We start from the raw sequence: 18,743 nt of genomic DNA on the forward strand, positions 1-18,743 counted from the left end.
CGGGACGTTTCGTTTTGAAGTTGTGGTAAACGTCATCATTTCGGGGGTCTCTCGCTGGAAAGGTGAAGGTCAACTGAAACGGAACGTGGAACGTCAAAACGCAGTCACGTTTTCCACCCCCAAAAAACGAACAATATTTCGTCAACTTTTGTGAGTATTTTTGCACACTAACAGTTTTATTTGTTGGCCATTTTATGCATTGCTAGATTCATCAACCCTTTCACAGTCTTTCAGCGCTGAGAATGTGTTCATTGGAGGTAGACAACTGTTGTGAACTGAAATATTTTGAAGGGTGCTGATCCTGGTACATTTATCCAACTTCATGGTGAGAAAGCAAATGGCGAAGCAGAAGTAGGTCATCGCATCGAATTTTTATTCTGGCTTCGTATGTGATTTTGTATAAACAAAGTCTGTGTGATTTATTTGGACTGAAAATAATCAAAGTATGCCCGATTCTGGACCACCTCCTAGGGTTTTTTTTTCCATTCTGATCGAGGACAGACGTGATAATTTCACTTGAAGATTTATCGCCCTTCCTTCATTCCGAAACGAAACGTGAATACATCTAAATCTTGTCTGCGGCCTATGCCGTCTCGTTTTACGTTCCGTTTCGCGGGGTGACTCATTCACCAAACGAAACGAGCTGCAAAACGAAACGTGCTGTCTTTTAAATCTCCCTACTGTCCGCCACTTATACAAATTACTGTGGTGGCTCTTTAGCCTAGGGACCACTGATTTAGAAATTCTTCACGCGTCTAGCCTGCGTGGTCACGCGGTGCGCTGAAACGGAGATTCTGCTATCTCTTCCTCCCCTCTCCCAACCCAGCTTCGAAATGGTCCATAGACTATCTTGAAGGGATAATCTACGCCTAAATCACGTCTCAAACCACACCAGGAGCTGCCCGATTGGGTTTGCGATCTGGAATGATGACATCACACACCAGAAAAACTTTACAATTGGCTGTGGAGCGGTCAATTATTCCAATTCTAGGGTAGTCTTTGCAGACGGTATATTTCCACGTTCTTTCTCATTCTGTTTGCTTCATTCTACTTTATCTCCCCCCGATACCAAAAGCCGAAAAGTACTTGCTAGGTTACAAATTCGAATTCCCAAAATAACACATTTTTTTCGACTGCTAGCTCGACGTGTGCGTACCCGCCAGCACTGATAAAATAATTATGACGATGAACTGCGGAATCGGGGCTTCAGGGGTGTCAGTGCCCTTTTCATGAGTGAAAACAGCTGATACCACACGACGACCGGAAGATTCCTCTACTCCTTCTGTTTCTCTTTATGTTCTTTTCTTCCTCTGACACTGCAAGAGCTGGAGCTCGCTTCGCCGGTGTCACGATTTCATCTTTCGCCTGTGTACATATTTCCCCCTCGACATAAACTCAAGACTGAAATGTTGTTTCCTGGTAAAATTAAGAAGTGAAATTATTTATGGACGAAAAGCATGTCAGTTTCTTGCATGTGAAGAAAATTGGTGGTAAATTTTTTTTAGATTTCACCCCCAAAATCGAATTCTTCGAAAACGTGTCCCGAGTGGTTACGTCCCTTGAGGAAGAAGGGAAAGATTTTAGAATGAATCAAATTTCTAAGTTAAATAAAAAAAATTGGTTGGACAAATTTGGCCCCATGAATGTAAGGTACACAAGGTCGCTAATCAGTACTATCGAAGGGTGTTTTTTTGTTCAGTGTAGAGTTTATACTAGATCAACGAGGCCGGCCGAGAAGCGAAATATCAACACGGCGAAAAATGAAAACGTCACACTGGGACATGGCATTTCACCTAAATAAACGCCGTGTGGTGTATTTTGCTTTCAATTCTGACATGTCTGAGACCTCATACCTTCAGCTGTAGACTGCTTTGGTTGATCTTTGTAATATATACGGTTTTCTTTCTCCCCGCGACCCCCCCTGTCTCAGTCTCTCTCTTTCTCTTTTTCTGTCTCATTATCTATCTCTCCGCGCTTGCTATATCGCTTCCTCCCCTCAGGCCGGGTCTCCCTTCCTCTCTTTCTCTCCATCCATCTCTCTCCTCCCTCTCTCTCTCACTTTCTCCCTCCCCCTCCCCCACAGTATGTCACGTTTCAATATATCACTCAAGGTGATTATGAACCGGTTAATTACTACTAATTAACTAACCACACCACGATCCACTCTCGCAGGCATACAATTAAATAGAGTCAACAAAAGTATAAGTTTCAGACGCCTGTTTATGTATAAACTCTCCACCTCCCTCGAGCCTTCACTCAAAATATGTTCCTTTTACGTTCTCAACACGTAAAAAACCAGTGTTCACTGACAAAATGCCAGTACTATGTAGAAAATTATAGTAACACGCTGAACCCGTGTAAATACAGTCGAAATGAGAATGTTCTGTTCGAAAAGCTCTAGTTCGTGCAGGTGTCACACACCCCACGTTGTCACTACTCCAATGAAATCATAGATACGAAAAGACAACGGTGGTCAACGGGGTGCGTACGACATGGTGCACTTAGCTTTCTCTCTGCTGCTGCTGCTTAGCCGGTATGCTGGTTAGTCGGTTCGCTGGTTAGCCGGTCCGCTGGTTAGCCGGTCCGCTGGTTAGCCGGTCCGCTGGTTAGCCGGTCTCCTGGTTAGCCGGTCTCCTGGTTAGCGTAGCCTCAACAGTTCCCGCCAGAGTCAGCCGTGCCGATGTTACGGGAACGTAACGAACGAACGAAACGAACGAACGAAGGAAGGCTGCAAACAGAAAGCATCGGTGCACTAAACATGTCAGCTACCCCTCACCCACCACCTTAAAACATGTCATCTTTAAATATCTCATCGAGCACGTGGGCCTGCACAAAACTGACTTTTTACAACAACAAAACAGCCATTTTCCGTCCTTCTCTCCCTATCTGCAAAAACCATATACAGATTAGTATTTTAGCGTCACAGAGAGTAAATTATGCGCTAACCTGGAAAGAACAACAGAGAGTATTTCATTCCACAACACAGACTCATCAACAGCGTTAAATAATGATTTATTACCTCAAAAGCCTATGATTGTAACTCTCAATGGAAGCAAAGTCCGCCTCCTCCCTGGAACAGTCTCTGTTCGTCAACAGTGACCCAAAACGTCCAGAACCCCTTGTCGAATCCTTATGCGAAAGCCATCGCCGACGAAGGAAATGTGACGACTTGTCCTCAGCAAAATACGTGGCAGAGGAAAGGAATAACTTGTGGAAGTTCCCCTAGAGTGCCGAATATGATACTCGGTGAAAAACCATCATACTCTAGTAACTGTGTGTTAGGTCCTTCCCCTTCTGCCGCTGGGTGTCAAGTGTGTCGTCCTTGAGTCTCTGACAGACCACCTAGCCAAATACACGTGACTGACCTTGTCACCAAACCAGTCCAGCTATACACAGTTTTGCCTCCCCAAGCAGGAAAAAGACACGAGAAACTCAATCCCTGAAAATCCCGTGCGCGCTGTCAGCGAAAAAAACCGTCAGCCCTATGACAGCAGAAACCTGCACTGTGAAGCTCGTGCGTTTCAAAACATCCGTGCTCGGGAGCACTGTCAGCAAAAACTCTGCTGTGTCCAATATCACGCACAGGCGCTTTCTATCATACATTGACCCAGAACAGGCACTCCACTGAGTGACGCTTTCTTGGTCTCTGTCACCCGATCGTGACACACCTCCCCTCTTCAAGACGAAACCTCGGTTTCGCTCACAGTCATGTTCTCCTCTACAGCCCGAGAGAGAAAGTCAGCTCCAACATTGTTGGCGCCCGGAATGACGCGTACCGTGAATTGGTACGGTTGGAGAATCAACGCCCAGCGCATAAGTCTGGCGTTTGCCAACCTTGCAACCTGAAGATATTGCAGAGGTTGATGGTCTGTTTCCAGACAGAAAGGTCGTCCTCAAGAACGAGCAACCCCTCGTCTCACCCCTGATGACTGCAACCTTCTCTGTCTTCTTGTCTTTGTTCTTCTGGTCTTTGTTCTTCTCCCCGTAGGCTGTCCTCTCTATGTAGGCGCGCAGCAGGTTGGCGTGGTACAGGCGTGCTTTCCCGTGCATCATGATCCTGTAGTCGTTCTGGCCCACCCTCGCTGTCACCTCAAAAGGTCCTTGCCACTGCAGTTGTAGCTTGTTGTGTTTGACAGGTAGAAGTAGCAACACCCGTTCTCCAATCTTGAAGCTGCGCGGCCGTGCCTTGCGGTCGAATCCTCGCGCGTAACGCTGTGCTGCTCTTCCCAGGTTCTCTTGAGCCAATTTGCAGGTCTCTTCAATCCTGTTCCTGAGTTCTACGATGTAGGTCGCTGTCGTCTGCACCTCCTCGTCAGCTTCTTCGTCCGTCCAAGCTTGACGCAGGATAGCCATGGGACCGCGTACCTGTCTGCCGTACAACAACTCAAATGGGGAAAAACCCAAGCTCTCCTGAGGAACCTCGCGGTATGCAAAAAGCAATGCTGGGATGTACCTGTCCCACGTGCGTGGTTTCTCCTGAGCTAGTTTCCTCAGCATGGTCTTCAAGGTGCCATTGAACCTTTCCACCAGTCCGTTGCACTGAGCATGGTAAGGAGTGGTGAAGTGCTGCTCCAGTGATAGCAGTCGTGCTGCCTCCGCCATCACTCCTCCCGTGAACTGCGTGCCTCTGTCGGTGAGTACCTCTGATGGAATTCCCAGCCGGGACCACATAGTAACCAGAGCCTCAGCTACTCGCGTGGCTTCAATCGATTTCAGAGGGATCGCCTCTGGGTATCGAGTAGCGTAGTCCACCATGGTCAAAATGTATCTGTTTCCGTCCTCAGACGCAGGCAAGATGGGCCCGATGATGTCCACTGCCACCCGACGAAAGGGTTCGTCGATGAGCGGCATCTTCTCTAAGGGGACCTTCCTCACCCTTCCTTTGGCAACCACCTTCTGGCACTTATCGCAGGACGCACAGAAACGTCGGACATCCGTGCAGATGCCTGGCCAGTAAAAGTGGCGCCAGACACGATCCGTGGTCTTCTTGGTACCAAGATGACCTCCCAGAATCGAGTCGTGTGCCGTTGCCATGACACCCTCGCGAAACTCGCGAGGCACGACAACCTGTTTGAATGTACCTTCTTGGTTGCTGAACTCACGGTAGAGCAACTTCTTGTCCCTGAGGAACTTTGACCTCCCATGCTTCCCGCTCAGCTTCACCTTCCCCGACTTCGCGTGCTCCCGAGGAGTAGCTAAGGTCGGGTCAGAATCCTGAGCCTTCGCGAGAAGCGCGGGGGTCACGTTCCCCAGGGCAGCTCGTGCAGCAGGTAGGGGTTTGAGAGGTTTGTCCTCTCGCTCCGCCTGTGCCCGCGTGAGCACTGAAATGACGTCGGGAGACCGATAAACGGGAACCTCCCTGGTGACGCCGTCCACAAACTGAACCCGGTTTCCAATGAGCAGGTCGCATGGAGGATCGTCCATGACGACGGCCACAATGGTCCCCGTGAACAACGGGGTTACGACCTTGATCACTGCCGTGTTCAAGTCGTAAGCGTGAGATGCCTCGGCCATTCTCACCCTGATGCTGTCTCCTGTGTAGGCCATAGCTGGAACTAGACTCGCCCGAACCACTATCATGTCTGCCCCTGTGTCCCGCAGACCTTCGCCCTTCACTCCGTTAACGTAGACGTTGCAGTGGGGCTGGAAATGTTTCCTGGAGCACGGAACGCAGAGTTGTGGGATGGTGCATGAGCTCGTGACGTCCCTGAACTCCTCACTGCCAACGAAGTGAACGCCCTTCTGGTCAGCCTGTCTCTTGTGGCAGTCCTTCTTCACGTGGCCCCGCTTGTTGCAGTAGTAACACTGGATGTCAGTTCTGGAACTCGATCCCTTGTGTCCCTGATCGTCCTTCCCGTCCTTGGGTCCTGAAGAACCCGAATTTCCCGTTTTTCCTGGCCGTGAGCCTGAAGATTTGCCGGAGATCGCCTGGGCGTCCTCGTGCACTCTGATCCAGTCGGCTGCCTCCTGAGTAGTCTTGGGCTGGTGCTCCTGCACGAAGGTCACCACCTCAGGTCGCAGGCTGGACATCAGTTGTTCCATGACTATGAGGTCGGCAAGGTCGTTGACGGTCCAGTCCTTTTCGGCCATCTCCACCCAGCGCCGCAGGTAGAGGTTAAGGCGTGCCACAAACTGATGACTCAGCTCGCCGCTCAGTCTCTTGCTGTTACGCAGACGTCGTCTGTAGGCTTCAGCAGTCAGGTTAAAGCGCTGGAGTAACGCCTTCTTAAGTGCCTGATAGTCTCTCGCCTCGTCGTCCTCCAAAGCGTTGTAGAGCTGCAATGCGCGTCCCTTTAAGCAGGTGCTAAGGCGGCTAGCCCACGTGGCCTCTTCCCACTTCTGGTCAGATGCAATGCGCTCAAACCGGCGTAAAAAGTCGTCGAGCTCGTCCTTGTCATCGTCGAACGTCGGCAGTCTCGTACGGTCGGCAACAAACGTCGGCGCGCTAGCCTGAGTAAGCGTACCCTTCTCGGCCTGTAGCCTAGCTAGTTCTAGCTGGAGATCGCGATCCGCCTGCTCTTTCTCTTTCCGTTCCTGTCTGTCAAGTTCGGCCTGTCGTTCGGCCTGTCGTTCCTGTCTCTCAAGCTCGTCTTTCTTATCCTGTCGGTCACGTTCGTCTTTCTCTTTCCGTTCTTGTCTGTCACGTTCGTCTTTCCTTTCCTGTCTGTCTCGTTCAGCCTGTCGTTCCCTTTCTTGTCTGTCAAGTTCGTCTTTCTCTTTCTTGTCCTGTCGGTCACGTTCGGCCTGTCGTTCAGCCTGTCGTTCCCTTTCTTGTCTGTCAAGTTCGTCCTTCTTGTCCTGTCGGTCACGTTCTTCTTTTCTTGTCAGTCGCTCAAATTCTTCCTTCCGTTCTACTTCTAAGCGTTTTAGAACGCTTCGGGCTCTAACGCGTGCGTCTCGCTCAGTCGGTTGCTCGCTGCCAGGAGTCTCGAAAGTTATTCTCCTCGTCGGAGATCCCCCTGTAGCCATGGTTAGTTTTAGCAAAGCTTTATCACAAAAGTAAGTCTAACGCAGCTATAGCTAGAATACGCGGTGACGAAAGCGGTGGATACAAAAATCCAGCAACCGGAAAATGCAGAAGAAAAATCCAAACGGTGTAGAACAAATCGCGTAGCCTACTTTATGGCTGCTTTCTGCGGTGAAACAAAGTGTTTCCCACAGCCGTGGCCTACTTTATCGGCTGCTTTTTGCGGTGAAACAGAGTGTTTCCCACAGCCTTGGTTAGGACAGAAGTCCTCGGACCCTTCCCCCCCAAAATTCCAACAAAGTCAAAATATGGAGAAAAATCCAAGTAAAACAAGACGGTAGAAAATGTAACCTGTTACGGAATGCGAAACAACAATGTAGAGAAAACTGAGTAAAACGAATAACAAATCCGCTAACCCCGCTCAGCTCTCTGCAACGGAAAACTCTGAACGTACAACAACAAAGATTCACAAACAAAGGAAAGGGAGATAATCACAGTTAGCGCATACAATAACTCACAAATTACAATTTACATTTCCTGCAAGATGTGAATCGCTTAAGGTGTGGTATATGATCAAAACTATACAAAAAAGGGTAGCACCAAGCAGAAAATAAGTCGAGCACTGACGAGATTATCTGCTCTTAGTTCTCCTTAATTGGTGGGTCTTTATCAGTTGGAAATTAACTGAGTAAATCCCGGCTTGGCCCCCACGTGTCACGTTTCAATATATCACTCAAGGTGATTATGAACCGGTTAATTACTACTAATTAACTAACCACACCACGATCCACTCTCGCAGGCATACAATTAAATAGAGTCAACAAAAGTATAAGTTTCAGACGCCTGTTTATGTATAAACTCTCCACCTCCCTCGAGCCTTCACTCAAAATATGTTCCTTTTACGTTCTCAACACGTAAAAAACCAGTGTTCACTGACAAAATGCCAGTACTATGTAGAAAATTATAGTAACACGCTGAACCCGTGTAAATACAGTCGAAATGAGAATGTTCTGTTCGAAAAGCTCTAGTTCGTGCAGGTGTCACACACCCCACGTTGTCACTACTCCAATGAAATCATAGATACGAAAAGACAACGGTGGTCAACGGGGTGCGTACGACATGGTGCACTTAGCTTTCTCTCTGCTGCTGCTGCTTAGCCGGTATGCTGGTTAGTCGGTTCGCTGGTTAGCCGGTCCGCTGGTTAGCCGGTCCGCTGGTTAGCCGGTCCGCTGGTTAGCCGGTCTCCTGGTTAGCCGGTCTCCTGGTTAGCGTAGCCTCAACAGTTCCCGCCAGAGTCAGCCGTGCCGATGTTACGGGAACGTAACGAACGAACGAAACGAACGAACGAAGGAAGGCTGCAAACAGAAAGCATCGGTGCACTAAACATGTCAGCTACCCCTCACCCACCACCTTAAAACATGTCATCTTTAAATATCTCATCGAGCACGTGGGCCTGCACAAAACTGACTTTTTACAACAACAAAACAGCCATTTTCCGTCCTTCTCTCCCTATCTGCAAAAACCATATACAGATTAGTATTTTAGCGTCACAGAGAGTAAATTATGCGCTAACCTGGAAAGAACAACAGAGAGTATTTCATTCCACAACACAGACTCATCAACAGCGTTAAATAATGATTTATTACCTCAAAAGCCTATGATTGTAACTCTCAATGGAAGCAAAGTCCGCCTCCTCCCTGGAACAGTCTCTGTTCGTCAACAGTGACCCAAAACGTCCAGAACCCCTTGTCGAATCCTTATGCGAAAGCCATCGCCGACGAAGGAAATGTGACGACTTGTCCTCAGCAAAATACGTGGCAGAGGAAAGGAATAACTTGTGGAAGTTCCCCTAGAGTGCCGAATATGATACTCGGTGAAAAACCATCATACTCTAGTAACTGTGTGTTAGGTCCTTCCCCTTCTGCCGCTGGGTGTCAAGTGTGTCGTCCTTGAGTCTCTGACAGACCACCTAGCCAAATACACGTGACTGACCTTGTCACCAAACCAGTCCAGCTATACACAGTTTTGCCTCCCCAAGCAGGAAAAAGACACGAGAAACTCAATCCCTGAAAATCCCGTGCGCGCTGTCAGCGAAAAAAACCGTCAGCCCTATGACAGCAGAAACCTGCACTGTGAAGCTCGTGCGTTTCAAAACATCCGTGCTCGGGAGCACTGTCAGCAAAAACTCTGCTGTGTCCAATATCACGCACAGGCGCTTTCTATCATACATTGACCCAGAACAGGCACTCCACTGAGTGACGCTTTCTTGGTCTCTGTCACCCGATCGTGACACCCTCCCACCCCTCTCTCTCTCCCTCCGCCTTCTCTTAGTCCCTCTCTCTCACACACACACACACTGGTACACACACTGGCACACACACACACACACATGCACACACACACATACACGCACACACACACACACACACACTCAGTCACACCAGGGGCCTATATTTATCTAATATAGGTCTATGGTCACACACACACACACACACATCAAATCCTAAACTGGTAGCAGTGTACCGCTATTGTAATGTTCTTGATCATCATTCCTACGCAGTGATTGGTACCAGGAGTCAGTGGCAGTGCTGCCTTCACTCAGTACTTTTCTCTACAAAACCATCAGTCACGGAGAAACGTGGCGGAGTTTCTGCCATCATCACTATTACGTTTACCTGGGAGACCACGTTAGCTGTCTTACAATAACTTACATTCTAGCAGCAACACAATCAGGATTCCAACAAGACTTAGATACCCTACCACGACTGATTCCCTGACGGCAGACTTCACTGATTCACCGATGCTGTCAGTCTTGACAACCTACGTATTAGTTGTTCTACGGTATCTCTGATTTGACCTCAATTGCAAAGTAGCAACCTGTTCTCCCGTCTAGTGACAGACTCTTGTAAACTCTGATGAAAGGATTAAAAAGGGATACGGCACTGTGTGTCGGAAAAACACTAACCTGTCGACTGGCGCTGAAAACGATGCCGTTTGAACATTCCCGGCGTCAGTCCACAGGCGGAAGGTATCGTCCACTGGACTACTAGTCTTTCTGTGATAGTAGTAGTCCAGTGGACGATACCTTCCGCCTGTGGTCAGTCCTGCGATTTCACTGAAGTTGCTAGAAACGATCGAGTGTTGATAGCCTAAATGTTTTAAGTACAGACTTATTTTCAAGACAAAGAAATCGGCAAACTTAAAGATTACAAACCACAATAATTCAAGAACAAAAACATGAAGGGAAACGAATAAAACAGAAACTTTGTGCGGCTTACCCATTTTGGGACTGCGGAGTGCAGTGTTGTCTTTTTAGATCAGTGTTATCGTGTGGTCAAAGGGAAGTAAATGCAGAATAATGTTGTAACTTGATAAGACAGAGTTATCTTTAGCAAGAAAATTCTAAAGATAATAGGTTTTGGAAATTCCATACATTTGTATTCACACTTTAAACATTTTCTGAAAACAGCTTTTGAACGAAATGTATGACTAAAAACTAAATTTCGCAATTGTTTTTCCGATGTCTTCTTATTAGCCGATCCTAAATTTTCTGCAACTAAGATCGTCTGGTCCCACGACACTCAATCATTGCATTATCTCTTTCATTTTATCTCTAAAATGTCTCTGCCCTTGGTTTTAGAAAACAAAAGTTAGTTTGTTTAGTCTAATTATCCATTCGTGGAGATGACAAGAAGCCAAAATGTATCATTAAATACTGGAACTTTCATGCGCGAAAATGGCAAACGGAAGTGAATACTTAGGCAAGGGTCAAGGACGTGTCAAACGAACACAGTTTTGTGGCCGTAAGCTTACGTGAAATGTTTCCACATGTTTCTTCCCACGACTTGTCCATCTGTTACGCTATGATGTAATTCTGAGGTCTGGATTTATTCTGTGAATGTACAGTCTAAATGTGAACCATAAAACTCAGAAATTGTGAGCGTGAAACTCGGATACTTCACTCCTATGGACGATTCTGAAACTGATGTGAAAGTAGGACTGGGTTCGCTGAATGAAACATCTACCGGCAAGTAAACTTGTCACAACTTTACAAGCAGTGTGATCAGGACGTCTACCTGGAAGCTCTGGCCGCCGACTCACATTTGACCCATTTGGATTGGTGTCACTCTTATCAAGGACAGTTTCGAGTTGGAGGGATCGTCCAGTTCACAGCGTTGTGACACGTCAGCGTCTGAGAGTGAATACATAATTTACCTTGTAGCCCAGTCTTTAGCCAAGAACCTCTAGGACATGTGGTGACATTATCTTGATAGCTAACAGTATATCATATTGCTGGTGGTTTTATATTGTTTGCATTTTGGATCTAGTTAAGATTTGCTTTCCGAAAGGCTTAACTGTGCAATCTAAAATCCTACTCCTAGCCAGTCGAGAGAATTTACTTGACTTTTTTTACTTATTGTTCTACAGTTTGTTGTTAACTCCCGGCAGCAACAAAATCATAATGGAAATCAGGATAACGTCTTTAGCTGTTATCTTGGCAGTGTTGTGTGAAGTGTTGACTGAAACTGAACCCGAGCAGTCCACGTCACTGTTCCCCGATAGAAGAAAGGCTCCTGGGGTCAAATCACCCAAAAAGTGTTGGTGGACCAAGGAAATCACCCCAGATTTGCATGTTGCTGGCAGACCCACAGAACGGCAGATCAAGTACGCAGCAGAAGCTGGCTTCAAAACCATATTGTCGCTGTTTACGTACCCAGATAGTGAGCCCAGGCAAACATTTGGTGGTGACCCTTTGCCTAACACTGCAGAGGCACAGAAAATTGTGGAAGAAATAGCTGGTCTCAAGTTCATCACGTTACTGGACCCTATGGACGAATGGGCCAGTGTTGAAGCTGTGGAGAAACTGACCAAGGTACATTTCTAAAAGTAAAACATGTATCAATCTTACCTGACTGTACGCGTAGTGTGTTTCACTGTGTTTAAATAGAAAAGATGTGTTTTATGACATCAAAGATTATTGCTGCGTTTAATGATAATATACAATTGCGCAAGGACATTTGGATGCAAGAGTTTTTCAACTGATGGGCTGAGTTGTATACTATAGGCTTTTACTATTTTAGAGTTTGATCTGCAAACCCTTTCTGGTGGCTATATATATAATATAATTATAAGCAGTCACAATTTCTGTGTTAGCGCCAAGCAGAAATTAAAGTGCAGATGTCGTCATTGTGACTTGAAGTTGAACTGAACTCACTGGGATTTAACATGCTCACAGGCTATAATTGAGTAATTGACTCTGCACTTTTGTTTATAAATGTTAATGATCATTTGGTCTGACTGAGTAAATTGCTCCTTCCCCCAACACTGCATGATTCACTGAAACAAGCGATGCTACAGGAAATTCTCAGACACTCTATATTAAAAAATTTAATGTTAACAGTTTCAATCACACAATCAACTATGCTGTTTTTCAGGTGATGCCAAGCCTGCCCAAACCAATCTTGCTGCACTGCGACCGCGGATACACCATCAGCTTCGTCACCCTGATGTACCTGGCCAATCAGACAAAACGTGATCCTAGCTTCAAACCTGGCATCACCAGTGATGACTTTTACAACATCAGCGCTGCCATGGGACTTGACTTCATCTCCAGAATCCCACAAGAAGTTGTGTCTGAGATCACCGGAGAACCTGTCCCAACAAATCCTACAAGGTCAAACAAAACAAAAACAGTAACATATTTAAAGAAAAAAATAATAAATAAAATAAAGTAAATAATAATAACAATCTTACCAGGTATTTTTGGAACGGAAACAGAAATGCTTGCAGCTTTGTTCAGCAGTTTCATTTCATTTTGGCTGAGAATCTGCATGTTGTAATATAAATTGAAATCCAAGATGAACCATTATTTCAAATGTCTTGTTACTTTGAAGTGAGATTGTTGAATTATTTCTGGGCATGTCAGAAGCAGGAGAACATTCTGCATCAGTCATACATGTAGTAACGTACATTTGACCAGTATCCAGAGAGGATTACATTCATGTACAAGTTCTGAGAAAATCATGTCTTCAAAAGGAGTGAGTCTGAAAATGGGATTAAATTTAGATTTAAATGTGTCTAAACCTTCACCGTAGAGAAGCTTTACAGAACATCTGAGTTAACAAGGTCTTAAATTAAAAGGGAGGGAGTCATAAATTGCACATAACAGATGTGTGTGCCCACACAATCTTTCACACTGAATTATATAACAAAAGTGAAATAATTGTTTTTTCTGTCACCAGACCCAACACGGTGCCGGAGGACTGGATGGACTACTGGGTGGCCCACCCTGTCTACAAGAACTGGTACACTGCGGGACAGATCACCAGATCACACCTACCAGTCATGGCTGAAGTCGGGTACAAGTCTGTGGTCAACCTACGCTCGGGAATTATGCTGGACGGAAAACCTAACCAGGAGGAGGTATTTTTCATTTGCAGTGAAACCTCCCACCCAAAAGTTCAGACTTCCATCTTTATTTGACCTTGGTATTTCATATTTTCTGTTCATGACCTCTGTAGATTTATTCCCGTTTTAAGACTCCGACACAGTGGCACGTGAAAGACTAGGGCAATTCTTCCATAAGTGCAGGTGGCTGATTACCCCTAAACGCGAACATTTCTCGGCCAAATATAAGTGTAACGATTTCTAAAAGAGACGGTACAGAGGGGGACATGACTCATTATCAGACTTCCACATGAGGTCACACTATTCACTAAATTCACAAGCAACATGACAGATAACTCTGTGTGCAGGTCAACCTTCTGAACATTAAAGACGCGACAGGGACCTACGCCAAAGGGGACAGGGAGCCCAGGCAGTGGAAAGCACGGCTAGAAGAAACAAGGATCAACCCCAACCGCCCCAACCATTTCATCAGCCCTGAGTCCAAGGTCAACTATGAGAGCAACAATACGGAAGAGTTTGGCGATGAAGTAGGATTCCAGGAAACAACGGAGCGCGTGGCGTTCTTGAAGTCTCCGTTGGAGTACTATCACATGCCTCTTGGTGAGCATACATTATTGCCTGCTACAGTTGCAGTCTGTAATATGCATCTCTGTCCATCTGTCTATTAAGGTGTTTATTTTTATTTTTTAGAGAGCCTGCTTGTGTCATGATCTCTTATTCCTGTTATTAATCTTCACTTTGTGTTGTATCAGTCAGCAAAAGTTTGTATCACATATATGTCATTTTCACAAGGTGTGCCTGCTCTTCCCCACCCCGACCACACACACCCAACCCGACCACACACCCCCAACCTGACCACACACCCCCAACTTGACCACACACCCCCAACTCGACCACACACACCCAACCTGACCACACACACCCAACCCGACCACACACCCCCAACCCGACCACACACCCCCAACCCGACCACACACCCCCAACCTGACCACACACCCCCAACCTGACCACACACCCCCAACCCGACCACACACCCCCAACCTGACCACACACCCCCACCCCGACCACACACCCCCAACCTGACCACACACCCCCAACCTGACCACACACCCCCAACCCGACCACACACACCCAACCCGACCACACACCCCCAACCTGACCACACACCCCCAACCCAACCACACACCCCCAACCTGACCACACACCCCCACCCCGACCACACACCCCCAACCCGACCACACACCCCCAACCTGACCACACACCCCCAACCTGACCACACACCCCCAACCCGACCACACACCCCCAACCTGACCACACACCCCCACCCCGACCACACACCCCCAACCTGACCACACACCCCCAACCTGACCACACACCCCCAACCCGACCACACACACCCAACCCGACCACACACCCCCAACCTGACCACACACCCCCAACCCAACCACACACCCCCAACCTGACCACACACCCCCACCCCGACCACACACCCCCAACCCGACCACACACCCCCAACCCGACCACACACCGCCAACCCGACCACACACCCCCACCCCGACCACACACCCCCAACCCGACCACACACCCCCAACCCGACCACACACCCCCAACCCGACCACACACCCCCAACACCCCCAACCTCTCCCTGTTTTAGAACACTGGGCTGAATTAGATCTTTTGATCGTGCAATTGTAAGTCTGTAAAACTTAAGAAAAAAATGGCACTGCATACACAGGCGAATGAAATCATGTAAGCATGATAATTAAAAAGACTGTTTGCAGTTCATCCTCAGCAGACAAATTCAAAAAATAACTCTGTTGGGTTCGTAAAAGAGCCGAGACTCAGCTTTATACACGTGCTCCTGGTCCACTTGTTTCACACACAACCCTCGCTACTGGCTGGCCAATATGGGAAAGTTTGACTCACTACTGGCTGGCCAATATGGGAAAGTTTGACTCACTTGTTTCACACACAACCCTCGCTACTGGCTGGCCAATATGGGAAAGTTTGACTCACTTGTTTCACACACAACCCTCGCTACTGGCTGGCCAATATGGGAAAGTTTGACTCACTACTGGCTGGCCAATGTGGGAAAGTTTGACTCACTTGTTTCACACACAACCCTTGCTACTGGCTGGCCAATATGGGAAATTTTGACTCACTTGTTTCACACACAACCCTCGCTACTGGCTGGCCAATGTGGGGAAAGTTTGACTCACTTGTTTCACACACAACCCTCGCTACTGGCTGGCCAATATGGGAAAGTTTGACTCACTTGTTTCACACACAACCCTCGCTACTGGCTGGCCAATATGGGAAAGTTTGACTCACTACTGGCTGGCCAATGGGGGAAAGTTTGACTCACTAAAAGCAAGAGTATTCACTCTTTCACAACCAATACAAACCTGAGTTATTTGTGAACATGGTCTATTGAAAAATATCATATTTCATGTCATTTGATTGTGTTTTCAGACAGCAAAAGCCCGATGTATGGCGTGTTCCTGGCCGCAGAGATGAGCCAGCTGCTAGAGATCAGCGAGAAAGGTCCTGTCCTGGTGCACTGCGCTTCAGGAAAGAGAGCAGGTTAGTTTCAAGAGGATTTAACTCTCAATAATCTGTAATGATTGCTTATATGGCATGAACAATGGAATTATTCTGAGAGGATTTAACTCTCAATAATGTGTAATGATTGCTTTTATGGCATGAACAATGGAGTTATTCTGAGAGGATTTAACTCTCAATAATGTGTAATGATTGCTTTTATGGCTCGAACAATGGAATTATTCTGAAGTTGTCGCGCTTTGCGATAACGTCTGACACACAGAATACAATTATAACACATTCACATCTTACTTACAATATGACAACATCTAAGGTACAGGAAAATGAAACTTATGGAACTGACACCACACATGGCATACCCACATTTTCATATGAAAAGAACATGGGAAAAAAAAGGTCAAAGTTGCTAAATGAAATCTTGGCCTCCAGGATTTTTGACTCACATGCGAAGCAAAAGTGAGTCTATGTACTCACCCGAGTCGTCCGTCCGTCCGTCCGGACGTCCGTCCGTCCGTCCGTCCGTCCGTCCGTCCGGAAAACTTTAACGTTGGATATTTCTTGGACACTATTCAGTCTATCAGTACCAAATTTGGCAAGATGGTGTATGATGACAAGGCCCCAAAAAACATACATAGCATCTTGACCTTGCTTCAAGGTCAAGGTCGCAGGGGCCATAAATGTTGCCTAAAAAACAGCTATTTTTCACATTTTCCCCATTTTCTCTGAAGTTTTTGAGATTCAATACCTCACCTATATATGATATATAGGGCAAAGTAAGCCCCATCTTTTGATAGCAGTTTGGTTTACCTTGCTTCAAGGTCAAGGTCACAGGAGCTCTTCAAAGTTGGATTGTATACATATTTTGAAGTGACCTTGACCCTGAACTATGGAAGATAACTGTTTCAAACTTAAAAATTATGTGGGGCACATGTTATGCTTTCATCATGAGACACATTTGGTCACATATGATCAAGGTCAAGGTCACTTTGACCCTTATGAAATGTGACCAAAATAAGGTAGTGAACCACTAAAAGTGACCATATCTCATGGTAGAAAGAGCCAATAAGCACCATTGTACTTCCTATGTCTTGAATTAACAGCTTTGTGTTGCATGACCTTGGATGACCTTGACCTTGGGTCAAGGTCATATGTATTTTGGTAGGAAAAATGTGTAAAGCATGTGAGTCGTATGGGCTTTGCCCTTCTTGTTTTAAGACATTTGCTCCAATCCTAAGTTTCTTTTAAAAAAAATACACACAAGCTTTTTTAACTTTCTTTTCTCTCTCTATTGCATCATGATTTTCTTAGGCAAGATATATATAGGGTCTGAACATGACATTTTGGAGTGACAATAAACACAGAAGTTAATATGTTGCATACTGTGCATCTGTCACTTTCACACGCTGTAAGTATGCCTCCCATCTGGTATGTGTGGTTGACATTATTTTTTCAAGAGGCTGAAGCATTTTTCAAAGGATTGTAAGAGAGTGGTGTGTGAATGAGAGTGTGTGTGTGTGTGTGCGCGTTTGAGTGTGTGGGTGGGTGTGTGTGTCAGAGGGGGGATGCGGAGGTGTTTGTGTGCGTAGTATGTGCATGCTTATTTTTTTTATTTTTTTTGAGGAAGCGGGTGCTGTATGTTTCCTGGAATGATGAATGTTCCTACCAGTGTTTTTGCCAAAAGGGTGAACACTAAAAATTGCACTATTACCCCAGCAGCAACAGAACTTTCAAGATAACTTTCCTTCTTTTCACAGCGTACGTGGCGGTGTTGGCAGCAGCTGTTCAGTACGACATGGATTTTGACTGGGCTGTCAGACGAATACAGGAGCTGGGATTTGAAGTGTCGAAAAACAAGACGCCAGAAATCTACAGAACTTACGTCAACTGGCTGGTTACGAGGAGACAACCCAAGGATGAATTGTGAAAGGAGAATATGGAGCAAGTTTTTTTTTAGTAACTGAAAGAACCAATTGTTATAAGCTATTCTACCTTATTAAGGTCAGACAATATCTGGCTTGTACTACAGCAAGTTATACTTCTTCTTCTTCTTCGTTCATGGGCTTAATCTCCCACGTTCACTCATGTGTTTAGCACGAGTGGAATTTTACGTGTATGACGGTTTTTACCCCGCCATTTAGGCAGCCATACGCCGCTTTTGGAGGAAGCATGCTGGGTATTTTCGTGTTTCTATAACCCACCGAACTCTGACATGGATTACAGGATCTTTTCCGTGCGCACTTGGTCTTGTGCTTGCGTGTACACACGAAGGGGGATAAGCCACTAGCAGGTCTGCACATAAGTTGACCTGGGAGATCGGACAAATCTCCACACTTAACCCACCAGGTTAATCGAACCCTCGACCTTCCGATTAAGAAGCCGACGTCTTACCACCCTGCCACAGCGCCCCTCACAAGTTATACTCATTGAGAAGACTCATTTTTCATGAAAGGAGTTTTGAATATCTATTTCAGTTGTACTGAAACAGCCCTAATTAAAGTAATCAGTGACATTCTGTCTACTCTGGATGGTGGTGATGTGTCAGTGCTTACCCTACTTGACCTTTCTGCAACGTTCGACATGATTGTGGACTGGGTGGCCGAGTGGTAACGCACTTGCGCTCGGAAGCGAGAGGTTGCGAGTTCGACCCTGGGTCAGGGCGTTAGCAATTTTCTCCCCCCTTTCCTAACCTAGGTGGTGGGTTCAAGTGCTAGTCTTTTGGATGAGACGAAAAACTGAGGTCCCTTTGTGTACACTACATTGGGGTGTGCACGTTGTTAAAGATCCCACGATTGACAAAAGGGTCTTT

At 46.4% G+C, this 18,743-nt stretch overlaps 1 protein-coding gene across 1 annotated transcript; it reads left to right on the plus strand.

Annotated features, from left to right (window-relative positions):
- The first annotated feature begins 10,740 nt into the window (after positions 1-10,740).
- On the plus strand, positions 10,741-18,275 carry LOC138963897 (uncharacterized). Its single transcript, XM_070335747.1, has 6 exons — positions 10,741-11,840; positions 12,403-12,641; positions 13,210-13,390; positions 13,723-13,975; positions 15,848-15,958; positions 17,692-18,275. The coding sequence occupies exons 1-6, from the start codon at positions 11,430-11,432 to the stop codon at positions 17,859-17,861; spliced, it is 1,365 nt and encodes a 454-aa protein (XP_070191848.1). The 5' UTR covers positions 10,741-11,429; the 3' UTR covers positions 17,862-18,275.
- The last annotated feature ends 468 nt before the right edge of the window (positions 18,276-18,743 follow it).

This window comes from Littorina saxatilis, linkage group LG4 (assembly GCF_037325665.1).
Source record: "Littorina saxatilis isolate snail1 linkage group LG4, US_GU_Lsax_2.0, whole genome shotgun sequence".
NCBI classification, from domain to species: domain Eukaryota; kingdom Metazoa; phylum Mollusca; class Gastropoda; order Littorinimorpha; family Littorinidae; genus Littorina; species Littorina saxatilis.

What these genes read in the sequence shown, in the direction of transcription:
- LOC138963897 (XM_070335747.1), top strand. Translation starts at nt 11,430, where the DNA reads ATGGAAATCAGGATAACGTCTTTAGCTGTTATCTTGGCAGTGTTGTGT. An exon ending in GTCCCAACAAATCCTACAAG is followed by an intron (nt 12,642 to 13,209) that starts GTCAAACAAAAC and finishes TTCTGTCACCAG; the next exon opens with ACCCAACACGGTGCCGGAGG. An exon ending in GAAAACCTAACCAGGAGGAG is followed by an intron (nt 13,391 to 13,722) that starts GTATTTTTCATT and finishes CTCTGTGTGCAG; the next exon opens with GTCAACCTTCTGAACATTAA.